General features: G+C 32.5%; 2 protein-coding genes across 2 annotated transcripts; both read left to right on the forward strand.

Moving 5' to 3' along the window:
* Positions 1–17,975: 17,975 nt before the first annotated feature.
* On the forward strand, positions 17,976–26,725 carry LOC125833102 (protein RER1B-like). Its single transcript, XM_049512249.1, has 4 exons — positions 17,976–18,095; positions 24,589–24,966; positions 26,169–26,343; positions 26,527–26,725. The coding sequence occupies exons 2-4, from the start codon at positions 24,614–24,616 to the stop codon at positions 26,551–26,553; spliced, it is 555 nt and encodes a 184-aa protein (XP_049368206.1). The 5' UTR covers positions 17,976–18,095; positions 24,589–24,613; the 3' UTR covers positions 26,554–26,725.
* On the forward strand, positions 18,979–20,072 carry LOC125833115 (uncharacterized). The gene is made up of 2 exons (XM_049512260.1): positions 18,979–19,502; positions 19,931–20,072. The coding sequence occupies exons 1-2, from the start codon at positions 18,979–18,981 to the stop codon at positions 20,070–20,072; spliced, it is 666 nt and encodes a 221-aa protein (XP_049368217.1).
* Positions 26,726–27,336: the final 611 nt, after the last annotated feature.

Below are 27,336 nucleotides of genomic sequence, written 5' to 3' on the forward strand. Positions count from 1 at the left end.
TAAATCATGAGATTATATCAATTCATGCATAAAATTTCATAAATCAATTAAATAAATCAACATTTAAAGGAACCCATGACATGGAAGAAAATTCCTAACTTAATTGGGGAATTCTAACTTTGTAAATTGGAGAATTTAGGAACTCCATGGAGGAAAGGGCTCCATGGATGAAAATTATCATACATCAATGCCAAAAGCTTGCCTTTAATGGTAGAATCGGAGGATTGACTTGAAACCCTAGGTTGACTCCTTCTTCTTCAAGCTTTCTAGAGAGAGAATTATTTTGGGGAGGAAGACTTATTCTTCTTTTAGGAAATTGAGAGAATGATTTCTATTGGGGAAATTTGGGGTCAAAAACACTTATATAGGACCTCTAGATAAGGGTAAAACGGCATCGTGATAGGCTAGAATAATTTAAAAAAATACCCAAAAGCCCTGACTTAAAGCTGACGCAACCACCAGACGACGGTGGCCTTCAGGAGTCGTCAAGGACCTCACGAGCCGTTGTGGAAGCCATGGTCCTTGGGAGAGGCCTCCTGCTGCCTTGCCCCTTCACGACCACCTTAACCGATCGTTTGCCTCTTCATGACCGGTCTAGGGGTTCGTGGGAGGAGGCTAACTTTGGGGTAGGTTCTGCCTCCCCCACACGGGCGTTACTACGACCCGTCCGCCTCCCCACGGGCCGTTAAGGCCCTCGTGGGAGGGGTCCTTGCTCAGCATGTCTCGGGGGACTTGCCACGGGCCACCACATGGACCGTGGTCCCTTTCACGGCCCGTCTAGAGCTCCGTGGAGGGTCCATGATCCAGGTGTTGATCTGTGAGTTCTTCCCCATTACCCATTTTTAGGCCTTTCTAGAATCCGAGGTGTTACAAAATCAAACCAAACCGATCAATTCATAATCCTATTAAGGACAATCAACATCATGACTAAAAAATGTTTTCCTGCTAAATACTACGAATAAAAACTTGCCTGAATCCGATAACATGTGTCAGATCATATACTTACTTGTAACGGTTGACATATTACTTGGCCATAATTAAATGATTAACTTTATATAAAGACATATATTATGCTCTTATTGCTTTGCCTACTTTATTTTTCATTCTTTCACAACGCTTGAGAAGTTTAAAGCTGCTTAAAGCGCAAATAAGGGAATACTAACATTTAGTTTAGATTAAAGCAGATTTATTAGTCATAACTGTGGGAATTTAAGGAAAAAGTTTTAAATTTCACAGGCATTATTGTAGCGTTAAGCACAAAATGATGGATCACTAGTTAGATGAATATGTGTAGCTTCTCATCTTCAGTCGATTGTTGTTGGATTTCTCTTTGTTGTTAAAAAAATGGGAAAATTAGAAGAAAAAAATGTCTATTGAATCAAAAACAATTACCCTAAGTAACTCATTTATCAATTATTTTCTACAATATCATTTGAACAAGTTTTCCTACAGGCAAAATACACTTCTGTAACCTTTTCTTCTTCCTCGATGAATTGTCATGCCTTTAGCCTACACTCAGAGCGTGGTTGATACTCAAAATCATTTCTGATTTTGAACGAACCCTTGATTTGGCTTATTACTATACTTAAAGCTATAATTACTATGCGTAAGCTTTTAAAAGATAAACATGCAATAACTTTGAAAAACAAACTCAATAATGTTATAGATAAAAAGTCTAAATCATAAAGATATTTGTAAAACAATAAGGCTATAAATCTATGGAATCCTTAATGTATGAAAGATAGGTGTCTGACAAGAGAAAAATATCATTTATAAACTAAATTTTTATTTAATTTTAATAGTAACATTTTTATTTTTCTTTGCAGAAAATGCCACAATTTAATAAGAAACATCAACTAAGGAGATATACGGCAAAGGAAATACAAGTACTAATTTACAAGAAAAAATCCAACACAAATAAAGATAATAAAAAATTATATAAGAGAGGAACAAGAAGTAGTTATAAATATGGAAAAAGAATTGGGTAAATCTTTCTTGGCGGGCCACAAGCTGAAAGAGGAAAGAAATATCAAAGAAGAAAGAAATGAAAGAAAGATGGAGAACAATACTCTCTCTGTCCCATATTATATGTTGCCTCTTTATAAAAATAGTTGGACCACAATATATGTCATTTTATAAAATTTATGCATAAATGATCATTTTTTGCGCATTATACCTTTGATAGATTAATTAATTAATCTTGAAAATGTATTCACTTTGACTAACCTAAAAAATCTACAAGTAATTAATTTCATTGGGAGAATATTTCATTCATTAATTAACTACTTATTCTATAAAATTTGATTTTGAAATAAAATATCAACAAACAAATTAAAAATAAAAGATGAAAAAAAATTCAAAAATAATCTTGAAAGTTGAAGCTTCAACAAATTTTATCAAGGAAGATGGCAGTTCAAAAAGTTTAAAGGAAAATTTAGATCAATTTGAAGTAATGAAATTTGAATATTTTGTGATGTTGTCATGTTTGCTTTAAGAATTTATATATAAAAATATAAAAAAATATTTTACACAACATATATAAGAAAATTGAGGTGGGAAAAACTTGATTTTTAATTTTTTTTTTGGATCAATTGGTGAAAAAATTTGACTCCAAAAATAAACTCTAAAATTTAAATAGTCATCCAAATGCATTTATATTTTTGAAATCTAACATTTCATCATTTATTACAAAGTTGTCATAAGCAAACATTAAATAAGGACATAACGGTAAAATTACATTATTTTTTAATGCAAGTGCAAATGGAAAAGGTGACATATAATATGGGACGGAGGGAGTAGTTAAAAGTTTCCCTTTGCGTGGGACCCACAAATTGAAAGAAAAGAAAAAAGAAGGAATTAATTGAGAGATTTGCAATTTTCAATTGCCGAAACCAAATTGCAATAAAATAGTAACAATCAATTTTGATTGGTTGAGAGGAACATACCTTCAGCTTTAAATAGAGGCTTCCATTTCTATTTCTGGGGAGACAATTCGAATATTTTTTAAGTTCTTCTTCTATTATTTTTTAGTTATTTGATGTTGTAAATTATTCTAGTTTCTACTTTAATTAAATAGTGGAATTATTCATCCTGAATATTTTTTCTATTTTTTTTATAATGGAGAAGAATATTTTCGTTAGTAGTACCAATTCTATTATGGAGTAATTTTCTTGTGTTGGGAAAATGATGGATCTTGATATTTTTATATAATAGTAAGTCTTTTTCCTAAATTTCACGTATTAAATTGTATATTTAATTTTTATCTGCTTCATAGTAAGATGTTATTTTATTTATCAACAACTATCTATTGTTTATTACATATTAATATATTACTAATTATGTAATTGAGAGAGAGAAAATTTTCTTCATTAGCTATTCACAATGCTCAATACATGTATTTATACAATCATGTAAGCGACTCTCCTAACAAACTACTTCTAACTGATTGTAACTAACAATACAACTAATCATGTAATTTGCATTACTAACAATGTAATGCATAATGTAACTAATCCTGTAAACTTAACTAGAGTTAACTAATTCACCAGGGAACTCTTATACATTTAGTCAACTCTTTCACACCCTCCTTCAAGCTAGGAGCTATGAAGATGTTCTTCATTCCTAGCTTGGACATGAGATGAGAATGAGAGTGGACACCAAGTGCTATTGTGAGAATGTCTGCAGGCTGATCTGCAAAAGGAATATATGTAGTGACAAGCCGCCCATCCTGTATCTTTTCCCTGATGAAATGACAGTCAATGTCAATGTGTTTTGTTCTTTCATGGAACACGGGGTTAGCAGCAATCTGAAAAGCTGAAGTGCTGTCAGAATAGAGAGACACAGGTTGTGAAATACTAACACCAAGTTCTTGAAATAAGCCAACAACCCAAACTATCTCAGCGACAGTTGAAGCCATAACTTTATACTCAGCTTCAGCTAAGCTCCTAGAGACTGTGAGTTATTTCTTTGACTTCCATGATATAGGGGAACCTTCATACTGAACTAGATAACCTGTGATTGATCTTCTACTGTTAATGCATGCACCCCAGTCAGCATCACATAAGACTTTTAGTTCATTACCTCCATGAGATGACATCAGAATTCCCATCCCTGGTGCTGACTTCAGGTATCTGACCAGCCTAACTGCAACATCCATATGTGACTTCTTTGGTGAGTGCATAAACTGACTCAAACATTGAACTGTAAATTAGATATCAAGTCTAGTGGTGGTGAGATACAACAACCTTCCAATCAATCTCTGATAATTGGTAGGGTCTGCTAGTGAAGGATCCTGCTTCCCAGATGGTATGTTAGTGTCAAACTCAGTGGTAGTGAGTTTTTGGTTCAGTTCCATTGGTGTGGAGACTGGTTTAGCTCCTGCTAACCCCAAGTCTGCTATGAGTTCCAAAGCATATTTCCTCTGATGTATCAAAATGCCCTTCTTACTTCGAGCAAATTCTAGACCAAGAAAATATCTAAGTTCTCCCAAGTCTTTAATCTTGAATGCAGCCTGTAATGCTTTTTTAGTCTCATGCATCATGATAGAATCATTTCCAGTTAGTAGTAAGTCATCGACATATATGAGAACTATGACAAGTTTACCATCACTCTTCTTAGTGAACAGAGAATAGTCTCTGGTACTTTGTGAAAACCTAAAGTAACCAATGTAGTAGTAAGTTTAATATTCCATTGCCTAGAAGTTTGTTTAAGCCCATATAGTGATTTCAATAGTCTGCAAGCTTGATTATTCCCAAGTCTGTTATTAAAACCATCAGGCAAATCCATATACACTTCCTCATACAAATCTCCTTGCAAGAAGGCATTGTACACATCCATTTGGTGTATGGGCCAATGATTAGCAGCTGCAAGAGAAATCACTGACCTTACAGTAGCCATTTTTACCACAGGTGAGAAAGTCTCTTGATAGTCAAAAACCTCCTTCTGATTATATCCTTTTGCAACTAATCGGGCTTTGAACCTTTCTATAGTACCATCTGCATTGTATTTGATTTTATAAACCCACTTTCACCCTATAGCTTTCTTTCCTTTTGACAGTTCTACCACCGCCCATGTCTTGTTCTCTTCCAAAGCTTTAATCTCACATTTCATAGCTTCTATTCACTATGTATCTTTGGATGCCTCTGTGTAACTGGTAGGTTCAGTATCTGTAGAGAATTTAGAAATAAAACTCTGGTAGTGAGAAGACAAATTAGTGTAATTCACAACTGAAGTAATGGGTAAATACATCCACGTGTGCTAGCTTTTGTGACATAGTCCTTATGCCAAATAGGAGGTCTGACACCTCTAGTAGATTTTCTCACTGGGGTTGCAGGAATAACATCAACTGGTGCAACAGAAGTTGCAACTTTATCAACCTGTAGTTGGATAACTTCCTCTGGCACAATCCTAGTAGATTGAGAAGGAGATACTGGCACAATAGAAGTTGTAACTAAATTATCAAAAGCAAATTGTTTGTGAGCAGGCAAACTATGTTGTTGATCAGTCATAGTATCTTTGAATGGAAAGACATCCTCCATGAACACCACATCCCTGCTGATAAAGAAACTCTTGTTCTCTAAATCATATAACATATAGCCCTTTTGAGTAGTTTCATAACCCATAAACACAACTTTCACAGCCCTTGGACCAAACTTATCCTGTTTAGGAAGATTTGTGGCAAAACACAAACAACTTATAGTTCTCATGTGCTCAAATGATGGTGGTTTTTCAAACAACTTTTCGAATGGTGATAGAGCTGCTAGAACAGTGGAAGGTATCCTGTTTAGTACATATACTGGTGCATGAATGCAAAAACCCCAAAACCTGTCTGGAAAACCATCTTGAAATTTGATTGCCCTTGCAGTTTCAAGAATGTGTCTATGTACCACACCATTTTGTTGTGGTGTGTATGGACAAGAAATTTCATGCACAACTCCATAAAGTTTGAACAAAGCATTACAATTGGTGTTAAAAAACTCAGATCCATTGTCAGACCTGACCCTCTTGATCTTAATAGCAAAATGTGTTTCAGTATCAACAAAAAATTATTTCAACAAACCAACAACATCAGATTTGAGCCTCATTAAAAAGATCCATGTCCATCTAGAGTAATCATCTACAATAGTCAAGAAATACCTCATTCCATCAAAAGTTTCCACTTTGTAGGGACCCCAAACATCCATGTGTAGTAATTGGAAAATACATGAAGATTTGCTAGTACTATGTGTAAAAGGCAACCTAGTCTGTCTAGCTAGTGGACAGACTTCACAATTATGTAATGCAAACTTGTCACCAAGAGAATGAAAAGTAGGAATCTTCCTAAGTACATTCATGGGAACATGACAGAACCTTTTATGCCACACACTGCCATCAGCTTCTTGTGTGATTGTTAAACATCCTCGTGGAACTTTATCTTTGACTTCCATTTGGAAACACAATGTGTACATCCCATTCCTCTCCTTACCAATCACCCTCACCTTCCCAGATGAGAGGTCCTGAAAAACACAACATTTTGGGTAAAAAGTGACACAACAATTCAAGTCTTTTGTCACATGTGATACTGACATAAGATTGAACTTGAATGCTGGTACACATAAAACATTTTTAAGAATATCACCTCCTCCAATGTGGCGTCCCCAATGTGTGAGACTTTGGCAGAGGTACCAGTGGGTAATTGGACATGGCCTGCATTATCTAACATGCCTTTATGATGTAACAAATGAGGATTACCAATCATGTGGTGGGAGGCACCAGTATCCACTATCCAATCTATCAAAACAGGCTGAGATAAAGATGGATTACCGACCATATTAGCAGTCCCCTGTGTGTCATTTATGGATGACTGATTCAGTATGTGAAGTAACTGTTGATGCTGTGTAGGGGTGAACATGGGCAACATTGAACCTGGGGTTGTGGAGGTGGTATGTAGCAAGGTGAAAGAGGTGGACATTGTTGATAAGGTGCCATTGTCATTGAGTCCTGCCTATGTACTGACCCTGCATCATACATTGAGTTTCCAGCCACAACAACTTCTCTTTTGCCTTTGTAGTGTGGAGGATAACCATTCAACTTATAATAATTTAGCTTAAGGTGACCAGTCTTATGACAAAAATCACAGTTCAACAGCTTAAGACAGTCAATACGCAGATGACCTTTCATATGGCAAAAATCGCAGACAGCATCAAGATTATAAGGTTTCTTAGGCCTTTGAGGACTTGAAGCAGGTCTGGCAGTGAACATTGCAGTAGGAATCAAATTTTCAGGTATCAATCTACTTGATCCTGCTACTAACTGTTGACTCACATCCTAATTAATCATGGCATAAGCATGATTGATGCTAGGAAGATGGGGCATTAGGAGAATTTGACTCCTAGCCTGGTTATAGTTGTCATTTAACCCCATGAGAAATTGTAGCATGCATTGGTGTTGTAAATGATTATAGAAATCCCTAGACTTAGGAAAGTTGCAGGAAGGTGGAGGCATTATAGAGTCGTATTCATCCCAAAGATCCTTAAGCCTAGAATAGTATATGGAGACAGAAGCAACACCTTGAACTAGAGTGAAAAGTTCTTTATGTAATTGAAAAATTCGTGAGATGTTAACTTTATTAAATCTTTCTTTCAAATCTTCCCAGATCAGATGTGCATCAGAACATAAAAGTACTCCACTATGCAGATCCTTACTTACATTGCAGAGAATCCATGAAACTACAATCGCGTTGCATCGATCCCATAATCTCGTCAAATCTCCTCTGAACTGTGTTCGCTTGACAGTTCCATCAACAAATCCAACCTTATTTTTTCCAAGCAAAGCAAGCTGCATTGCCTTGCTCCACAAGGTGTAATTGTCAGATCCATTTAGCATGATGCCAACACTCAGAGATCCAGGTGCGTCAGAAGGATACAGGTATAGAGGATGTAAGTGATCAATGGTAGCAACCGCCATGGTAGTGCCCAGTTGATGCTCTGCAGCAGCTCCAGAGGTGCCCATCAAAGTTAAAAAAAAATCAGCTAAAGAAAACAGAGAAATTGCTCGATACTGAGCTGAATTAAGTTGAAGAACATTAAAAAATGCCACTGTTGGATAAGGAAATCTCTCATTGCAAGCTCGAATGGCTCTAATACCATGATAAATTAGGTTTGGGCCTAACTCACACCCCAAAAGCTAGCTCAAAGGGAGGAGGATTGCCCAAGCCTTATAAGGAGTCCACCCATCTCATTAACCACCGATGTGGGACTTTTGTCATTTTTTAACACCCCACTTCACGCCCAATGCTTAGCATCTAGTGCGTGGGCAATTTTAATTTTGGGGGTCCCAATATCGGGTGAGACTTGTTAAATTATGTTTGGGCCTAACTCACACCCCAAAAGCTAACTCAAAGGGAGGAGGATTGCCCAAGCCTTATAAGGAGTCCACCCATCTCATTAACCACTGATGTGGGACTTTTGTCATTCTTTAACACCCCACCTCACGCCCAGTGCTTAGCATCTGGTGCGTGGGCAATTTTGATTTTGGGGGTCCCAATATCGGGTGAGACGAGCCCTGCTCTGATGCCATGATGAATTTATGAATTCTGTGCATAATTCCAGAATTCTAGAGAAGATGGAAACAAGTTAAAGAGAGAGAAAATTTTCTTCATTAGCTATTCACAATGCTCAATACATGTATTTATACAATCTTGTAACCGACTCTGCTAACAAACTACCTCTAACTGATTGTAACTAACAATACAACTAATCATGTAATTTGCATTACTAACAATGTAATGCATAATGTAACTAATCCTGTAAACTTAACTAGAGTTAACTAATTCACCAGGGAACTCCTATACATTTAGTTAACTCTTTCACACATGTAAATGCAAATTTTAATTGCAAGTTGTAACCGTGTATCAACTTTTCCTCTCCCCACGTCCCTTCATTAACTTCTGAAAATTAATTTATATAACTCCTCACTTTTTCATCTTCTCCTATAAATCTTGAGCTATATATATCATGAAATTTTTATTTTATTTTTATCAATTGTCTCATGTTTGTTGTGAATCATTGGCATTTATCAGGTACCTTTTTTTAATTAATATTTTTTTTGAAATTTAAATATTAATATATTGTAGGATCTTAAGAATGATTTTTTTATCATAATTTTATTTGTAATTAAAAAGTATCTTTTTATTCATTTTATTGTTATATAGAAATGAATGAATGTGTCAATTATTACTTTTTCATTTATTTATGTTCTTTAAAATAAAAGTTTAATTGTTTTTATTTTCATTACTCCACACAACTCTTGACAATTATAACTCCTAAATTAATAGTCAATGACTGCACTTTGAACATCCTTTTTTATTGCACTTTATAGAAGTCCATTACTAAAAGTGCACGGGACTTTGTGGATTGTCGAAGAAAATATTTAATGGTAAAGAAAAATGAATTCTCAAAAATAAAAAGAAAGGATTTGGATTTTTTTATTGGAGTTTTTATTGAGGCTTGTGTGATTTATATAATCCCTCCCAATATATCAAGGTCGTTTTTTATGTAGGTTTTTCTTTGTTAGTTTTATTTGTATGTTTTTTTAGTTTTTTCATTATCTGCTAATACTAAATGACTTTTATCTTATGACTTTTTTTTTTATTGATTATCGTAATTATAAAATTAGAATGATTCTTTATGATTTACAAAAGAGGATCAAGAAAATTTCAATACTTTTCATATAGATTGAAAACAATAGCGTGGGTAATATTTTTTTTGGGTTTTTGTGTGGTGAAAGCAAGTGTTGTGTGTTATGAAGAGATATAGGTGAATTCAAAATTTAAATTTTATGTATTTAATATTTAAAGTTTTTAGTACTAACTTTTGATATTTTTTCAGGTTGTATTTTTGAAGATCCAATTTTATTTTTATGAGTGTGGAGGTGAAAGCAAGTGGTATATATATCATGATATTAAGTCGGAGCCATGATTTAAATATTATATATTTAACGTTTAATGATTTAGAACTAATTTGTTATATTTTTAAGTCATGAGTTCGCTTTCATAATTTATTATAATTTTAATGAATTCTTACATACAAATTTATGTATACCACGAATATACTAAACTAGAAGAATATGCAATGATGAATTAGTTCCTGGATGGTGCTAAAAAAATGAGTTGTGGTGATCATAAGTTGTCTTCTACTGTTAAGAGTCTTCTTAAATCGTTATATATCCACAAAATTCAACATAACATATTATTGTTGTATCTTCAGAAAATTCAACATATATTATCTTATAGCTAACTTCAAATTCTTCATTCTTTTTCTTTTTGTTCTTGCAGATCTCCGAATAATATGCAGATTATTTGAACTTCAAGAAGTGTTTTTAAAGTTTAATTAACTAACGATGTAATATAGAAACTGTAATTTTTTAATTAATTTGTTGCCATCAATTAGTTTTGATTTATTTTTGAATAATTTTTTTTTCATTTCTGCTCGTACATCTTATTGTAAGAATAAAGTCTCAAATATTATTGTTAAGCTTTCATAGGAGGCTAGCAAATATGTGTACTTTAGTTTACTTACAAATAAAAAAAGTATGCATATTTTCTATTAAACTGCAAATTTTTTGCGTTTATATTTATATTGTAAATATTATCACTTTTTTTTAAAACAAAAGAAGAAGTTAAATATAAGAATTTATTTGAATTATGTAAGAACTTGAAATAGGCAAAACCTCTAAGCATTTGTAACGAATAAATATTTATACAACTTTCTCAAAATTATAAAATGTACTATCGTAGAAATTTAATGAAACTATTGAACACCATTATTACTATATCATGATTATGTGCAAAATACTTTTCTTTTTAAGATATAATTTTTTTTTAATTAAGCAAAAGAATGTCACTACACCAGAACACAAATAATGATGTTGAAAATTTAAGGGAATCTTTTTTTTTTGAATGAACTTTAGTTTCTAACAACTAAGTTTTAGGTAATGAATGGTTAAACAAATTAAAATTAAATTAAAATCTAATTTATTTGGATTTGAAGATTATATAATTATTTTAAAATACTTTTAATTTTTTGAAATAGTAAATGATTAGTTTGTAAATCTAAAGAGATCTTTCTTAACCGCGCGAAGCGCGGCCAAGTTTTCTAGTGATGCTATAATTTAGGATTGTGTAGCTAGAGAAACAAGGACATATTGTTATTTTGTTTCTACTAATTATATAAAGCATTATCAAAATTGTTTAAATAATTAATTTGAAATATGAATTTGCATGTTAAAAAATAAATAACTAATCTTATCCTGGAAAGCACCTTTTTTTAGGGGCTAAATAGTAGTTTTTTGCTCTTCCCTTTTCTTTATTTTCTATATTTATATTTATCTAAATTAATATTATAATCAGTAAGTTTTTGAATTTAAAAACAATAACAATTGTTTGTTGTTGTTGTTTAAAATTTATCCATATATATGGTAAAAGTCATTAGAGAATTAGAAATCAAAAATCGAAGTTGAAAAAATAAATGTAAAATTTTAATGCTCTTTACTTTGTAGCATTGGAAAATAGGAACTTTTCTGTAATCTAAATTTTTTGACGGTATAATAAATATGTCATATATCTTTCACTTTGTAGTTAATATAATATATTGTAATTTAACAATTTATCTACATTATCTGCTTTAACAATTTTTAATTTTTTTAATTTGAATTTTAAGATAATTATAATCACACATAATATGTTTTAGCGGATAAAAATTGAATTTAGTAATCTCTCATTCACATTCATTTATATTCTGATACAATTCAAATTCAAATTTAAAATATTCAGTACATACTTTGAATAAATCTAATATAGTGGTTGTATTAATTAAGATTATTTTTAATTTAAATTAATATATATATATATATATATACTAGTTTCACGGCACGTGCGTTGCACGTGTATCATATCATATAGTATATGATGTTGTAAAATAGAATTAATATTACTAAATTAAAGCTTTTTAGTAAATAATTATAATTCAAAGAACATTGAACAAGTTCTTTTAAATGATTAATACAAATTATCATAGATTTAATTGTTTTTTTCATAGCAAAATGACCAGATATCATTGAAACATTTCAAAAGCATTCAAAATCTAAAGTGACGTTTCTTTAGTAGTATTATTTTTTTCTTTACTCAATCTCGTAAACAAATTGAACGAACAAAAAAGAAAAAAATAGCAGTATCAAAAAGGTCACCAATAGTCTTTCTGTTAAGAATATAATCAAATAATAAAAGTGTGCTCTCTATAACAGCTTAAGCTTTTAGATGAGATGATCACACACTTCAACATGGTATCAGAGCAGGCAAAGGTCCTGAGATCGAATCTCACCGCCACCCAAATCAAAAAAGAATTTCCACGTGCTTGGCCCATGAAAAAAAAATTAGGCCTGCACGTGAGGGGGCGTGTTGAGAATATAATCAAATAATAAAAGTATGTTCTCTCTAACAACTTAAGCTTTTAGATGAGATGGTCACACACTTCAACACTTCCTCTTGAGGTTATGACCTTAAATAATGGACGTCATTTAAATACAATTTTTCTCTTAAATATTCATACTTGAATTTTATTATGTGCATGACACTAATAACGATTGCCATAAAAATTTCAATATTTTATCTTTATACGTAATATATCTTTTACAAAATATTATTACTCGATTAATATTTGAGTAAGATTATCATAGATATGTAATTTTATGAATATTGTACTTTTATATTGAATGTCTACACTGTTATAAGTAGAATGTTATAGAGACAAAAAAATAACATAAAAAATTAGTTCTAAAGAAAATTAGGTTGTTACAGTAAAATGTTGTTATAACGAATGATTGTTAAGTAGAGGTTTGAGTGTATGCCAAATATTTAGCTTGACCAATTCTTTGTTTTAGATATATATATATATATATATATATATATATATATATATATATATATATATATATATATATATATATATATATATATACTAGTTTTTTGACACGTGTGATGCACGTGATTACCAATTTCAAAAATATATGTTATGGTAAATAATATTGCTTATTTAAGCGAAGATTTGAATAATAAGCTTAGCAAAAAATAATATTGCAGGTTCTTTTGTGAATGTTCAATGTGGATCGTCATAAACATCTCTTATTCACGCAAACCTATGAAGAAGGTCAATGAAAATTTTTATTAGTTCAATGCAGTTATGTATATATTTATTTCAATTTGATTAGGTTCAATTATGTATTTAGTCTTATTTCACTAATATTACCTTATAGACAATAATTGTTTAGCATTTTTCTTCTCATCTAACCAGATGTGCTTTACATGTGTATTCTACGTTAAATTGTTTAGATGTCATTCATATAAATGCCTAAAGTCATTCTTTTGTCTTGAGCATCAACAACGAATCGTGACAATTCTCTAAATTTTGGAAAATAATTTTCAGAAGCATATATCTACATCACAACAGAAATTGTTAACAAAAACAAATGCATTTAGACTACATCATGTTAACTTCATATATTGGAACATTACACACTAATGTTTATATTAAGCAAAAAATAATTATTATATCATCAAAATTATATTATTTTCCTCAAGTACTCGAGGTTATAAAATATACCCTCTTAGGATAGAACGACTTACTTCATCCGGATAGTGGTACCTCATATTCCGCTAAACTTTGAACTCACTCAAATGAAAATAAATTACACAAAAAAAATTAAAATGCAAGAAGAAGAAGAGTAGAGAATTAGAAAAAATTGTGGTTGAAAAATGAAAGGAAGTCCCTCTATTTATAGTCAACAAAGGGTAGTTTGAACAAATAATTTTTGTGTCTTATGTGAAAGATCATGAATGAAATTTTTTATTAGTTAAATGAGTTATGTATATATTTATTTCAATTTGATTAGGTTCAATCATGAAATTAGTCTTAACTCACTAATATTACCTTACAGACAATATTTGTTTTGTATTTTTTCTTGTCATCTAACCAAATGTGCTTTGCATGTGTATTTTACGTTAAATTGTTTAGATGTCATATGAACATGTGAAGAGAACAACTACATTTTATATATTCACATATTTTCACATTTGCTGTGAGTTTTTTTTTATAAAAAAAAAGTACTCGGAACATTATAAAATAATATATTTTCAAATTAGAAGATTGCGTTAACTTGATAGTACATTTGTGACATATATAATACTTTAATTTAAATACAAATACCTACCCAAATATAAATATGTATTTGCATTAATAAAAATATTTATCTCATAAAATTAGCTACTAAAAAAATAATAAAAATTAAACTAATACGAACTTCAATTGGCATTATTACAAGTCATATCAACATGTCTTCGTCTAAAATACTGAAATATTAAGAAATAGAAAATAAGTAAAACAAAAAGGCAATGTTTATATAGTAATAACTATTTTGAAGCAAACTTCCGGGGAGTCTAAATCACATAAGTAACATTGATAAATAAAGTCATTCTTTGTCTTGAGCATCAACAACGAATCGTGACAATTCTCTAAATTTTGAAAAATAATTTTTCGAAGAATATATCTACATCACAAGAGAAATTGTTAACAAAAACAAATGTATTTAGACTACATCATGTTAACTACATATATTGGAACATTACACACTAATGTTTATATTAAGCAAAAAATAATTATTATATCATCAAAATTATATTATTTTCTCAAGTACTCGAGGTTATGAAATATACCCTCTTAGGATAGAACGACTTACTTCATCCGGATAGTGGTACCTCATAATCCGCTAAACTTTGAACTCACTCAAACGGCAATAAATTACACAAAAAAAATTAAAAAGCAAGAAGAAGAAGAGTAGAAGATTAGAAAAAATTGTGGTTGGAAAATGAAAGAAAGTCCCTCTATTTATAGTCAACAAAGGGTAGTTTGAACAAATATTTTTTGTGTCTTATGTGAAAGATCATGAATGAAAAAATTTATTAGTTAAATGAGTTATGTATATATTTATTTCAATTTGATTAGGTTCAATCATGTAATTAGTCTTATCTCACTAATATTACCTTACAGACAATATTTGTTTTGTATTTTTCTTCTCACCTAACCAGATATGCTTTGCATGTGTATTCTACGTTAAATTGTTTAGATGTCATATGAACATGTGAAGAGAACAACTATAGTTTATATATTCACATATTTTCACATTTGCTGTGAGTTTTGTTTTATAAAAAAAAGTACTCGGACATTATAAAATAATATATTTTCAAATTAGAAGATCTCGTTAATTTGATAGTACTTTTGTGACATATATAATACTTTAATTAAAATACAAATACCTACCCAAATATAAATATATATTTGCATTAGTGAAAATATTTATCTCATAAAATTAGCTACTAAATAAATAATAAAAATTAAACTAATACAAACTTCAATTGACGTTATTACAAGTCATATCAAATTTTCTTCGTCTAAAATACTGAAATATTGAGAAATAGAAAATAAGTAAAACAAAAAGGCAATGTTTATATAGTAATAACTATTTTGAAGCAAACTTCCTGGGAGTCTAAATCACATAAATAACATTGATAAATAAAGTCATTCTTTTGTCTTGAGCATCTAAAACAAATCGTGACAATTCTCTAAAGTTTGGAAAATAATTTTCAGAAGCATATATCTACATCACAACAGAAATTGTTAACAAAAACAAATGCATTTAGACTACATCATGTTAACTTCATATATTGGAATATTACACACTAATGTTTATATTAAGCAAAAAATAATTATTATATCATCAAAATTATATTATTTTCCTCAAGTACTCGAGGTTATGAAATATACCCTCTTAGGATTGAACGACTTACTTCATCCGGATAGTGGTACCTCATATTCCGCTAAACTTTGAACTCACTCAAACGACAATAAATTACACAAAAAATTTTAAATTGCAAGAAGAAGAAGAGTAGAAGATTAGAAAAAATTGTGGTTGGAAAATGAAAGGAAGTCCCTTTATTTATAGTTAACAAAGGGTAGTATGAACAAATGTTTTTTGTGTCTTATGTGAAAGATCATGTCCTTTTCGAGAAGTCGCAACACTTTGAAAAAGTCACAACTTATTGAAAAAGTCACAATTCTTTGGAATAGTCACAACTCTTTGGAAAAGTTATAACTTATTGAAAAAGTCGCAACTCTTTGGAAAAGTCACAACTTATTGAAAAAGTCACAACTCATCGAAAAATCACAACCCTTTGAAAAAAGTCACAACTTATCGGAAAAGTCACAATTCATTGGAAATGTCACAACTTAAGTGAAGGATATTATAGTAATTTAGCATTCAAGTTAGGAATTCATGTTTTTAAGGATATATATATATATATATATTAGCATGTTATTTAATCTTATGATATAAAATATTTCATATGGAATATTAGATATAATAAAGTATTAACATATTTTTTTTATTCAAACCATATACAGAGAACAAAGTACAAAGAAATAAAAATATTTAATGCATTTGATGTTTGATCAAAATAAAATAGTCATAAAATTAATGGTATTCTTAGAAAAAATTCAACACAATATCTTATAAAACTAAAAGTATAGCTAATATAGCTATATTAGCATGTTATTTAATCTTATGATATAAAATATTTCATATGGAATATTAGATATAATAAAGTATTAACATATTTTTTTAATTCAAACCATATACAGAGAACAAAGTACAAAGAAATAAAAATATTTAATGCATTTGATGTTTGATCAAAATAAAATAGTCATAAAATTAATGGTATTCTTAGAAAAAATTCAACACAATATCTTATAAAACTTAAAGTATAGCTAATATAGCTATAGATATAATAGTAATCCAATAAATTAAATCGTGTACTAATAATATTAATTTAATGTGCTTAAATAAATAAGTTAATGATTTGTATTATTATATTATTATTACTATAATGTATCAAATATATTATTAAGTGCATAATACATTTTCTTAGTTATTTTTAATTATAAAATTATTACATTTTAAATCATCCGTGCAACGCGCGGGCACGTATACTAGTTCACTATAATAGAAATATATTTAGAGCAACTTTTAGATATAGCAAACACAAAATTTATATTTGTATGGTATAACAAAGTTTGCATAATTACGCTCCATAGCAAAAATATATATGTATAATTCGCTATGCATATACAAAAAAAAAACAGTTGTATAATTCGCTATACATATACAAAGAAAGCAGTTGTATAATTCACTATACATATACAAAAGAAAGCGATTGTATACAAAAGATCAATTGTATAATCTGTGTATGTATAAAACGAGAAAGAGAGAAAGGCAAAAGAAAACTGGGCAGAGAAATATTTGTATTGTATAATTATAAGTGTATAGGACAAAGATATATGTATTTGCATGTGTATATACAATTTTCTTTCGCTTTATACAAACATAAGCGCAATTTATACATTTCGTTTCTGTTTGTATAAGCGAAAGAGGCGAGGGTGGCGAGCAAGATTTGGGAGAGTGGCGAGCAGAAGATTTGGGAGAAGGGAGAGAGGGGAACGAAAATATATGTATATATACAATTTCCTCTCGCTTTATACAAACACAAACACATTTTATACATTTGTGTTTGTATAAAAGCGAGAGAGGCGAGTGAGACTGCCACCAAATGAGAGTGGCGAGCGAGATTCCACCAGGGAGAGTGGCGAAAATAACAATAGTTTACTATATGATACAATTAAATCAAAATATATTTATAGCATTTAGCTTGAATTAATAGTTTGCTATTATATATAATTTTCTCATATATTTATGACAACACGGAATATATTTGGTCCATTGTTCTTTTCTTAAAAAAAGTAGTACTCCTTTGTTTTAGAAAACAATGGTCATAAATTTTTTTAATTAATTTATATTACATTTTGAAACTTTAATGGAACCCCAAGTAAATTATAAAGAATAGGGATTGCAGTTGGAGAAGTCGTCGTTATTGATCCACAAGTTGAAGTTTGTGGGCGATCAGAATTCAGAAATGGGTAATTAATTGAATCTCCAGGATCTTACGTCGTATTAGGGTAAGTTTACTTCTTTTTCAGTCTGGATTGGATTGGATTGGATTGGTGTTTCTTTTTAATCTGTTCGATGAAGTAGTAGTGGAAATTTGAACAGGAGCGCAACTTTGGTTGTATTAGAATTTAGACCTAATATGAAATTGCAACCACTGCATTAGTATTAGTAATCCTGCTCCGGCTGCTGTTCAAGTTGATGATTTAAAAGGAAATTCAACTCTTATTGCTAATGCCCTTTCTTCCTAAAAGAGATATCCTCCCTCTCTCCAGCATGCTAGTTGACTACCACTTAATGAATATTTTCCATAACCGACTTGTCTAGTTTGCAATGTAAAAAAATGTCCATTAACATCTTGAGCAAACTTGGTTATAAAATTATCATGAATCAAAACTACTTTTTTTCCCCAATAACCACGCAACTTTATATGAAAACTTATCATGAATCACCTAGATTGTTCAATTCCTTTTTAAGTTAATTTATCTGAAAACTTCTTCCCCTGCTTGTGCCCTTCCCAGATTGTACAATCCTTTCTATTTGACCTCCCTTTAAACTGTTCCAAGACAATATAAAACTCTGTTACTCAGTAATTTAATGGTTTTCTGAAGCTTAGATTCAGTGAAAAGGAAATAAAAGACTGTGTTATGGCATGTGCTAGGGATAAAGCACCTTGGCCTGACGATTGGTTACACCATGACATTTTTCATAGCTTGTTGGGATGTGGTCAGTAAAGAAGTAGTTGCATCAGTACAAAACTTCCATGCTTAGAGCTTTTTTAAAAAAAAGTTTCAACGCGACCTTTTGATACCACAAAAGATTGGGGCAAAGGAGTTGAAGGACTTCAGACCCATAAGTCTAGTAGGCAGCATTTACAAGATTCTATCAAAAATTATGTCTGAAAAGCTCAAGAAAGTAGTCTCCAAGCTGGTGAATGCTCAGCAATTGGCCTTTATAAAAACCAGACAGATCATGGATGCAATTTTGATTGCAAATGAGAGTGTGGATGTCAGAAAGATCAGCAAGGTCCCAGGGATCCCATGTAAGTTTGAAAAAGCCTACGACCACCTTCACTGGGGATTCCTCTGGAAGACTTTGGAGGGTATGGGTTTTGGTGAAAAATGGATAAAATGGATGATATTCTGCATCACAACTGTGAAGTTTTCCATTCTGATAAATGGATCTCCTTTTGGATTCTTCTCATCTCAGAGAGGATCAAGACAAGGGGAACCCCCTATTCCCTTTCTCTTTATTCTGGTAATGGAAGGACTACATGACATGCTTAGAACAACTCAAATAAAAGGATGGATAAGAGGTTTCAATGCCAACATAAATGATAGACAGGGCCTGTCCATATCACATTTACAATATGCTGATGACTCCCTGATTTTTTGTGATGCAGAGAGCTTCCAACTAAAGTATTTAAGAATTATCTTGATATTGTTTGAAGCCATCTCGGGGTTACACATTAACTGGGGGAAAAGCTTCATTTACCTGGTTAATAAGATGCCCAACATAAATGTGTTAGCAAAATTTTGGGGGAGAAAAATAGAAGAACTTCCCACACTGTACCATGGTATGCCCTTGGAGGATAAGAGCAAGTCAAAAGGCATTTCGAATAATGTTCTGGAGAAATGTGAGAAGAAGCTAGTGAATTGAAAAGACAAATATTTGTCTCTAGGCGGAAGAGTTACACTCATCAACAGTGTGTTGGATGCCATGCCTAAATACATGATCTGTTTTCCCAATGCCTGCAAATGTGATTGATAGAATGGATACCACTAGGAGAAATTTTTTGTGGCAAGGGAACTGTGATCCTAATGATCACAAATTTCATCTTGTAAAGTGGGATGAAGTCATTCAAAGCAAAAAAGAAGGGGTCTGGGGATAAGGAACCTAAAGCTGTTGAATTGGAGCCTTCTGATGAAATGGCTATTGAGATTTGCATCACAGGAACAAGCTTTGTTGAAGGACACAATCAAGGCTAGGTTTGGAATGGAGAACAAATGGACTACATACATGCCCACACAACCTTATGCGACTGGAGTATGGAGGTCTATCAGAAGTCAGTGGATCAGTTTTGCTAACAGTTGTAAAATCAAGTAGGAAATGGGGAAAACACTGTTTTGGGAAGATGTGTGGGTTGGACATGAAACTTTGAAGAACAAGTATCCTGTCTTGTTCAACCTGAGCCTTCAAAAGGTATCCACAATTAGAGAAATGAAAGACAATCAGGGTGGGATCTCAGGTTCAGGAGACACTTGGATGACTGAGAAATTAACAAAGTGGCTGAACTACTCAATACTCTGGAGCAATACACATATTTAACTCCCAATGAGGACAATCTTTTTTGGCTACCAGACAAGCATGGCAGATTTTCATTTGGTTCAACTTACAAGAAATCGCAGAGATCAGTCTCACAAAGTGGTGGCTGGCCCTGGGAGATGATTTGGAAAGTCAAGATACCCTTCAAGGTAGCATGTTTTACTTGGTTACTAGCCAAACAGACCACACTCACCCAGGACAACCTTAAGAAGAGGTCGTCAAATTTGCTCTAGGTGCTCTTTTTGTGAATGTGAGATTGAGACAATAAACCATCTCTTTCTACATTTTAGAGAGACTGTGAAGTTATGGCAGTTTTTTATTAATTAAAGATGCATAAGCTAGACTATGCCAAGGAGCATCAAAGAGGCTCTAGCTTGCTGGAATAGAGATGAGAATCAGTCAGGTTACAAGGAGAGATGGAAGATTGTCCCAACTTGCATTTGGTGGACTATATGGATGGAAAGGAACCAGAGATGTTCCGAAAACAAGAGTTGCTTTTTGTAGAAACTAAAAATGAACTGTCTAGTCCTTTTTTTGTTGGTGTAAACACAAATATCCTCAAGAAGAAGAGGATATTCCTAATATTTTAGATTATTTATGAAGCATTAGTAGGGTCACTTCTCCCTCTGTAATTTTGCTGTAAGTATTACTGGAATACTTTCTGGGTATTCCTTTTGTTCATAATGCAAATTACTTTTTTCAAAAAAGATTCCATCCCTGATTTGCCCAAATCTCTCCGAGTGTTGCTTCTTACTAAAAAGTTGATTCAAAGATTATTGATTGAGCCACTTATCCTTCTAAAAGGATATTTTCATACCATTCCCAACGCTGAATGTGGACTTGTTCATGATTTGAGGTCATAAATTCGTGATAGAGTTTCAGTGACCGACCCATATGACAATTCAAGCGTTTGTTGTCCATTTCCGTTCCATCCCATATTTATCTTTTAGCACATCTTTCCATAGTGAATGTTCTTCGACTGCAAATTCTATAACCATTTCAACATCAATCTTTGGTCCTGGACTCTCAACTTCTTGATTCCAAGACCTCCTTCCTTCTTATTGACTGCAAGAGAAGCCCATTTAATCAAATGGATTCTTTTCTTCTCATAGTTGCCTGGCCAAATGAAGTTTCTTTTTAGTGCATCTAATCTCTGCATTTCTTTATAGGGGGGATAGGAATAAAGACATCATATAGGTACGCAATGCATCCAACACAAAATTAACCAGAATAAGTCTACCCCCATCCCACCCTCCTGAAAGTAAGATATTGATTCTTTCAATTTGTTAGCTTCCTTCTAGATTTTCCTAAAACATCATTCATTTCCCTTAAGACTTACTTTTGGCTCCCAATGACATTCTCAAATAAACTATTGGTAATTCCCCTATGCTTCCTCCAAAAATCACATCCATGTTGTGGATCTCATCTACATAATTAATTGGATACATAAAGCTTTTGTTCCAATTAATATGTAATCCAAATGTGGCTTCAAATAGAATGAAGATCACCATCAACATCCGTAGTTGATTTTTGTTAGATTCACAAAACACCAATATATCATTTGTTTAAGGGAAAAGGGCATATACCCCTCAACTTTGCAATTTAGAGTTGATATACCCCTCGTTATAAAAGTGGTTCATATATACCCCTACCATTATACAAATGGCCCATATGTGCTCTTTTGGTCTAATGGAAGTGAACAATTTTTTTATTTTTTTAAATTATTTTAATCATTTAAAAAAAAAACCTATTAAGGGGTATATTAATAAATTACAATCTAGTCCCAAAAAAAATTGTTTCAATTTTTTCTCTTTTTCCATTCATACTTCTTTCTTTTGATTTCTCATATTTTTACAATAATTCGAAAGAAAAAATAAACGAAATGAGGATAAAAACCTAAATAATACAACAATAAAAACCTAAGTCTCTGGATTATCAATAAAATAATTCCCTTTGACAATACTGCAATATTTTTTCTTTCAAAGTCTTTCTCTATTATTTTCTTAATTTCTTTATTAAAAAACCAACAAATTGTATATGTGAGCTACTTTTATAACAGAGGTATATTAGCTCTAAATCGCAAAACTGAGGGGTATATTAGGCCTTTTCCCTTCGTTTATTGAAGATAAGAAATCATCATACTAGTGCCAACCTTGGAACTAACTTTAAATCCCTTGATCCAGTTATTTATTTGAGCAATCTTCAACATGTCATTAAGACCTTCCATAGTAATGACAAAAAGAAAGGGACAACAGATCCCCTGCCTCAAACCTCTTCGGGAAGGAAAAACACCTACTAGTGAGTCATGAACAAGGATTGAGAATATGACTATGCTAATGCAAAATATGATTCAATTAATTCATTTGTAGATAAGATGAGAGAGGCGATATTGAGATGGTTTGAACATGTGAAGAGGAGATGTGTGGATGCACCAGTGGGGAGGTGCGAGAGGTTGGTTATATAGGGTACGAGAAGAGGCAGTGGTAGACCAAAAAATTACTGGGCAGAGGTGATAAGATAGGATTTGACTCATCTTCGGTAATGGACATGACCTTAGATAAAAGGGTGTGGTAGACACGTATAGGGTAGAAGGTTAGTAGGTAGTGTAGTGTTGTCTTGCTTAGGGTGACTGGTGTTTCCCATTATACTAGTTGTCTTACTGTAGTTCTTGTTTTTGATATCGATCATTATTTATTATTGTTTTTAATACTTTATCGCTGAATTGAGTTTCGATTATTGCACTGTTTTGTTGTAGTTGTTGCTTTCCTCTTGTAGACTTTGCACAATTTCTTTGTGACTCGCTATATTTTCTTCGTTGTATATGAAATTGCTGCATTTGAGCTGAGGACCTTTTGGAAACAACTTTTCTATCTCCACAAGGTAGTGGTAAGGTCTGTGTACATTCTACCCTCCCCAGATCCCACTTGTGGGATTTCATTGGGTATGTTGTTGTTGTTGTCTCCAAAGCCCATCTGAAAAAAGATTCCTAGTAAGAAGCTCTAGTTTGAGTGGTCATGTGCCTTCTCAATATCTAGCTTGCATAAAATCCCAAGTTCTTTGCTCTTTGTTCTTGTATCTACACATTCGCTTGCAATTAGAATAGCATCCATTTTTTGCTTGCCTCTGATGAAGGCCATCTGTTGACCATCCACCATTTTGTGCATCATTTTCTTCCAAGAACTTCTAGTCCAACTACGAACTCCCTGATAGAGTAGGGAATATTAGAGGTTTCTTCTGGAATGCTGCCGACCACAGTGCTGCATAGAAGTTCATTTTGTGTTTGACTAGTTCCTCCAGAAATACATATAATACCTCTTTTTTCTGTACAACAGCCACATTAATTTCTTTGGATGTCCATTTAATCCTTGTGACAGTGTCCGAGTAAGGAAGATCTTCCTTTATTTCTTTGGACAAATCTATAACTTGCTTCTGGACTTTGTAGTTAGTGTATCTTTCAATCTTAACAACAATATCCATCCAGCCCATAGTCAATTCCATTTCAGGAACAATAATAATTGATCTCCTCATACCTTGAATGCTGATGATGATCATATAACGTCCATGTTTGTTGTAGTTTCTCGAGCAGAAGAGTTTTCTTCTAAGAAGTGATCACAAAACTTCCATCTTTTGACGTAGTTTCCTTTAACCTTCGAGGCCTCCTAGAGAGTATCACACAACCACACCATCATCTTCTGGCTAAAAGTAGTTCTTCTGATCAGATTTCTTCCACATTCCGTCTATTCTTACCATCTCCAACTCTGGTTTCATTTCCAATAATATCATATAACTCAATTCCCACTACAAAATAGATTGTGTCAATCATCATTACTGGGTTAAACAGAATTTACTTGAATACCTGTAACTGTTATAATTCCGGCCAAGGACTGCCAAAGTTCCCCCTGAGAATTGTCTAAAATGATAAAAGGAATTTTTCTAAAACAGGTGCCTGAGAGCATTTCACTAAAGCTTCAGTGATTAGTTCAATCAAATTTTTAATTTTGGCACCAGAGGAGCTTTGCCCAGAGTATTATGGCAGCAACTAGCAGGCCAGTTCATCTGTGTTTCTTCTTTTGTTGTTCTATTCTATAAGGATGAAAGAGGAATTAATTTTTTTTTCTGGAGGAATTAGATTAATGATCCTTTTTTGCTATCTTAATGGTTCTACTTTCTTGTGCTTAGATTGTAGAAAGTCTGAGTTGACTTCATGGAGGGAGTTGAAGCTGATGGTGGAGATGCAGTTCAATCACCACTAGCTAAGTGGAAAAATGAAGTTTCTAGGACATTTCGCTACTATTTGGATAGGTCTGCTCCTTATACATTCCGCAGGTGGCTCGGAACACTGGCAGCTGCTTCAATATATATATTGCGTGTTTACTATGGTCGTGGATTTTATGTCATCTCATATGGCGTAGGAACCTATATTTTGAATTTGTTGATTGGATTTCTGTCACCAAAGGAGGATCCTGAGCTGGAAGCTCCAGATGGTGCTTCTTTACCGCCTAAGGACAATGATGAATTTAGGCCTTTTGTTCATCGGTTGCCTGAGTTTTTGTTCTGGTGAGATCATTATAACACTGATTATACCTATTCGCAGCAATTTACTTAGTTGATTAGGCTTTGCATATCTCTTTGAAGTAGTGCTCTTTGACTCATTTCATGGTATAATTGCACAATGTAATGTGGTGATCATCTTTACACGTCTTAGACTGCAAAGATTCTGAGATTTTAACTCGAAATTTGATGTTTGTGGCTAACAACTTATCATGATTTCATCTGGCAATGTAGTGAATATGCATTCTTGTGCAATACAAGGAGTTGTCTTTTGTGCTTAGTGAGTGTCATGGATTAGCTTGTGGCTGAGCAGGCTATTATTTTTTTCCCAAAACATGATAAATTATTTGGTCTTGCTGGTTAGTATGATATAAGGACTAGTCTAGTATGAGGTCACACTTTGAAGACTTTCTAGTGCGCCAGGTAGCTACTTTTGCCCCATCTAAGCTGAAGCATAAGAATCTAGGATTTGTGTCCAGCATGTGATAACAGCCGGTAACACATGTCTTTTTTTGTTCACTTCATCTAATCATGAGGTAGTGTAACACAGGATAGGCATTGATGATTCCTAATTAAACTGGGGAAGAATGTCGGATTACCTGTGTTAACTGATGTAGATGTTCAGTGATAGAAAAATTGGCCCATGAAAAAATGACCCATCAAATCCGCTCAAGTTACGCAGCTATAAACTCGTCCATTATGACCCACCCAATTCGCCCATCTAAAGTCATGTGGTTGATATGCTGTCCAAATTGATCCACGAGAAACTTTGTCGAACTATCCCTTTTTTAAAAAATATGCTATAAAAAATCATAATTAAGAAAAAAAATAGTTAGGTGATTAAACAAATTAGTAGAAAAACAAATAAAGAAATTAAAAACTTTTAGCAAAAGTTTGGCAGGTTGGGTATGACCCATTGTTTAGCGCCATTTATTTAACCATTGGGCATGTCAATGATCCAACCGTTTATTAACTTAGTCCGTTTTGACTCGCTCAAACTCCCATTTGGCAACTCCTACCCCTATAAATGTTCTATTTGTTGCATGTGTGGAGTTCCTTTCTTTTTCCCTGGTTGGTCAGTGAGGAGTGAGATTTCATAAAGCTAATCCAACTTGTTTGGGACTGAGGCATTGTTATTGTTGTTGTTTGTATTCATCACAATCCCTTCCCTAAATGAAATTTCTTTTCATATTTACCTATGGTTTCAGGTATGCAACAACAAAAGCTTTCATTGTAGCCTTCTTGATGACCTTCTGTTCTATATTTGATGTCCCAGTATTCTGGCCAATATTGTTATGCTACTGGATTTTTCTCTTTGTCCTCACTATGAAGCGTCAGATCACACACATGATTCGATACAAGTATGATCCATTCAGGAAGAAGGTAAATAGCTTTTCACTCTAATGGGATTTATGTGAGAGTATTTTGTGCTGTTTTTCTTTGTTATCTCATTGTTTCTATCTTTAGCTACGATATGGATAAGCTAAAGATATCTCAAGCTTTTCCTTTGAATGGAATTTATCTCAAATTTCCTGTATAATACAATAATCTTCATGGAATTTGCAGAAGTATTCTGGGAGTAAATCTGATTGAAGCAGTAGTGGCTTAACGGGGACTAGTTGTCAGGACCGATGCTGGAATCTTTTCAAGGGTAGTAAATGTCCCCTCCTTTGTTCTGAGGAACTCGTGTAAATATTCGTCTTCTTGAAAATGTATCACATGCATATGTAAATGACTTGTTGCAAATGTATAGAGTTAGCATGAACTCTCTTGTTGTTTCCTTTTGTTTTTCTTCCAAGGATTCAGGTATTCTGGTAGGATTAAAAAAACTCTGTTATTTTCTCCCTTGACAGTTTAGGGCTTATGATCCTCTGTTTTTCTGTGGATTGGCCTCCAATCTTAGTTCTGTAGATCAAAAGTGCATGAGCAGGAAATAACAGTTTTGTTGTTAGAGTTAACTATCCAATTGTATTGCATCTGTTACTGTCATTATTATGTATGTGTTTATCATTATAGAAAATTTTGATTGTGATATATCCATGCATGCCTCAAGCAAGTTTTTGTGATGAAGTCTGCTTAGATTTTTACAGGTTGATAAATGCGTCGCAAGGCAGACAACTACTTACCAAGGAATAATTTAGTAGCTCTTCACTGTAATTATTATAGGTGTAATAACACCGTAGTTGCATGTAGTGGTAGTTAATTATTTCAAAATTAGTGGGATCAGTTTAAAATTTATGTCTTTTTAATTTTGAATTACATTAAGGGCAGTAGTGATTCCTAAAATATAGATAATTGATTAAAATAGGATATATTTTTTTTTAAAAAACAAATACACGTGTATTATTTTAAAATATCTTTCCACAACCTCCATAT

This window comes from Solanum verrucosum, unplaced genomic scaffold (assembly GCF_900185275.1).
Source record: "Solanum verrucosum unplaced genomic scaffold, falcon-dt-bn FXZP01000036.1, whole genome shotgun sequence".
NCBI classification, from domain to species: Eukaryota; Viridiplantae; Streptophyta; class Magnoliopsida; order Solanales; family Solanaceae; genus Solanum; species Solanum verrucosum.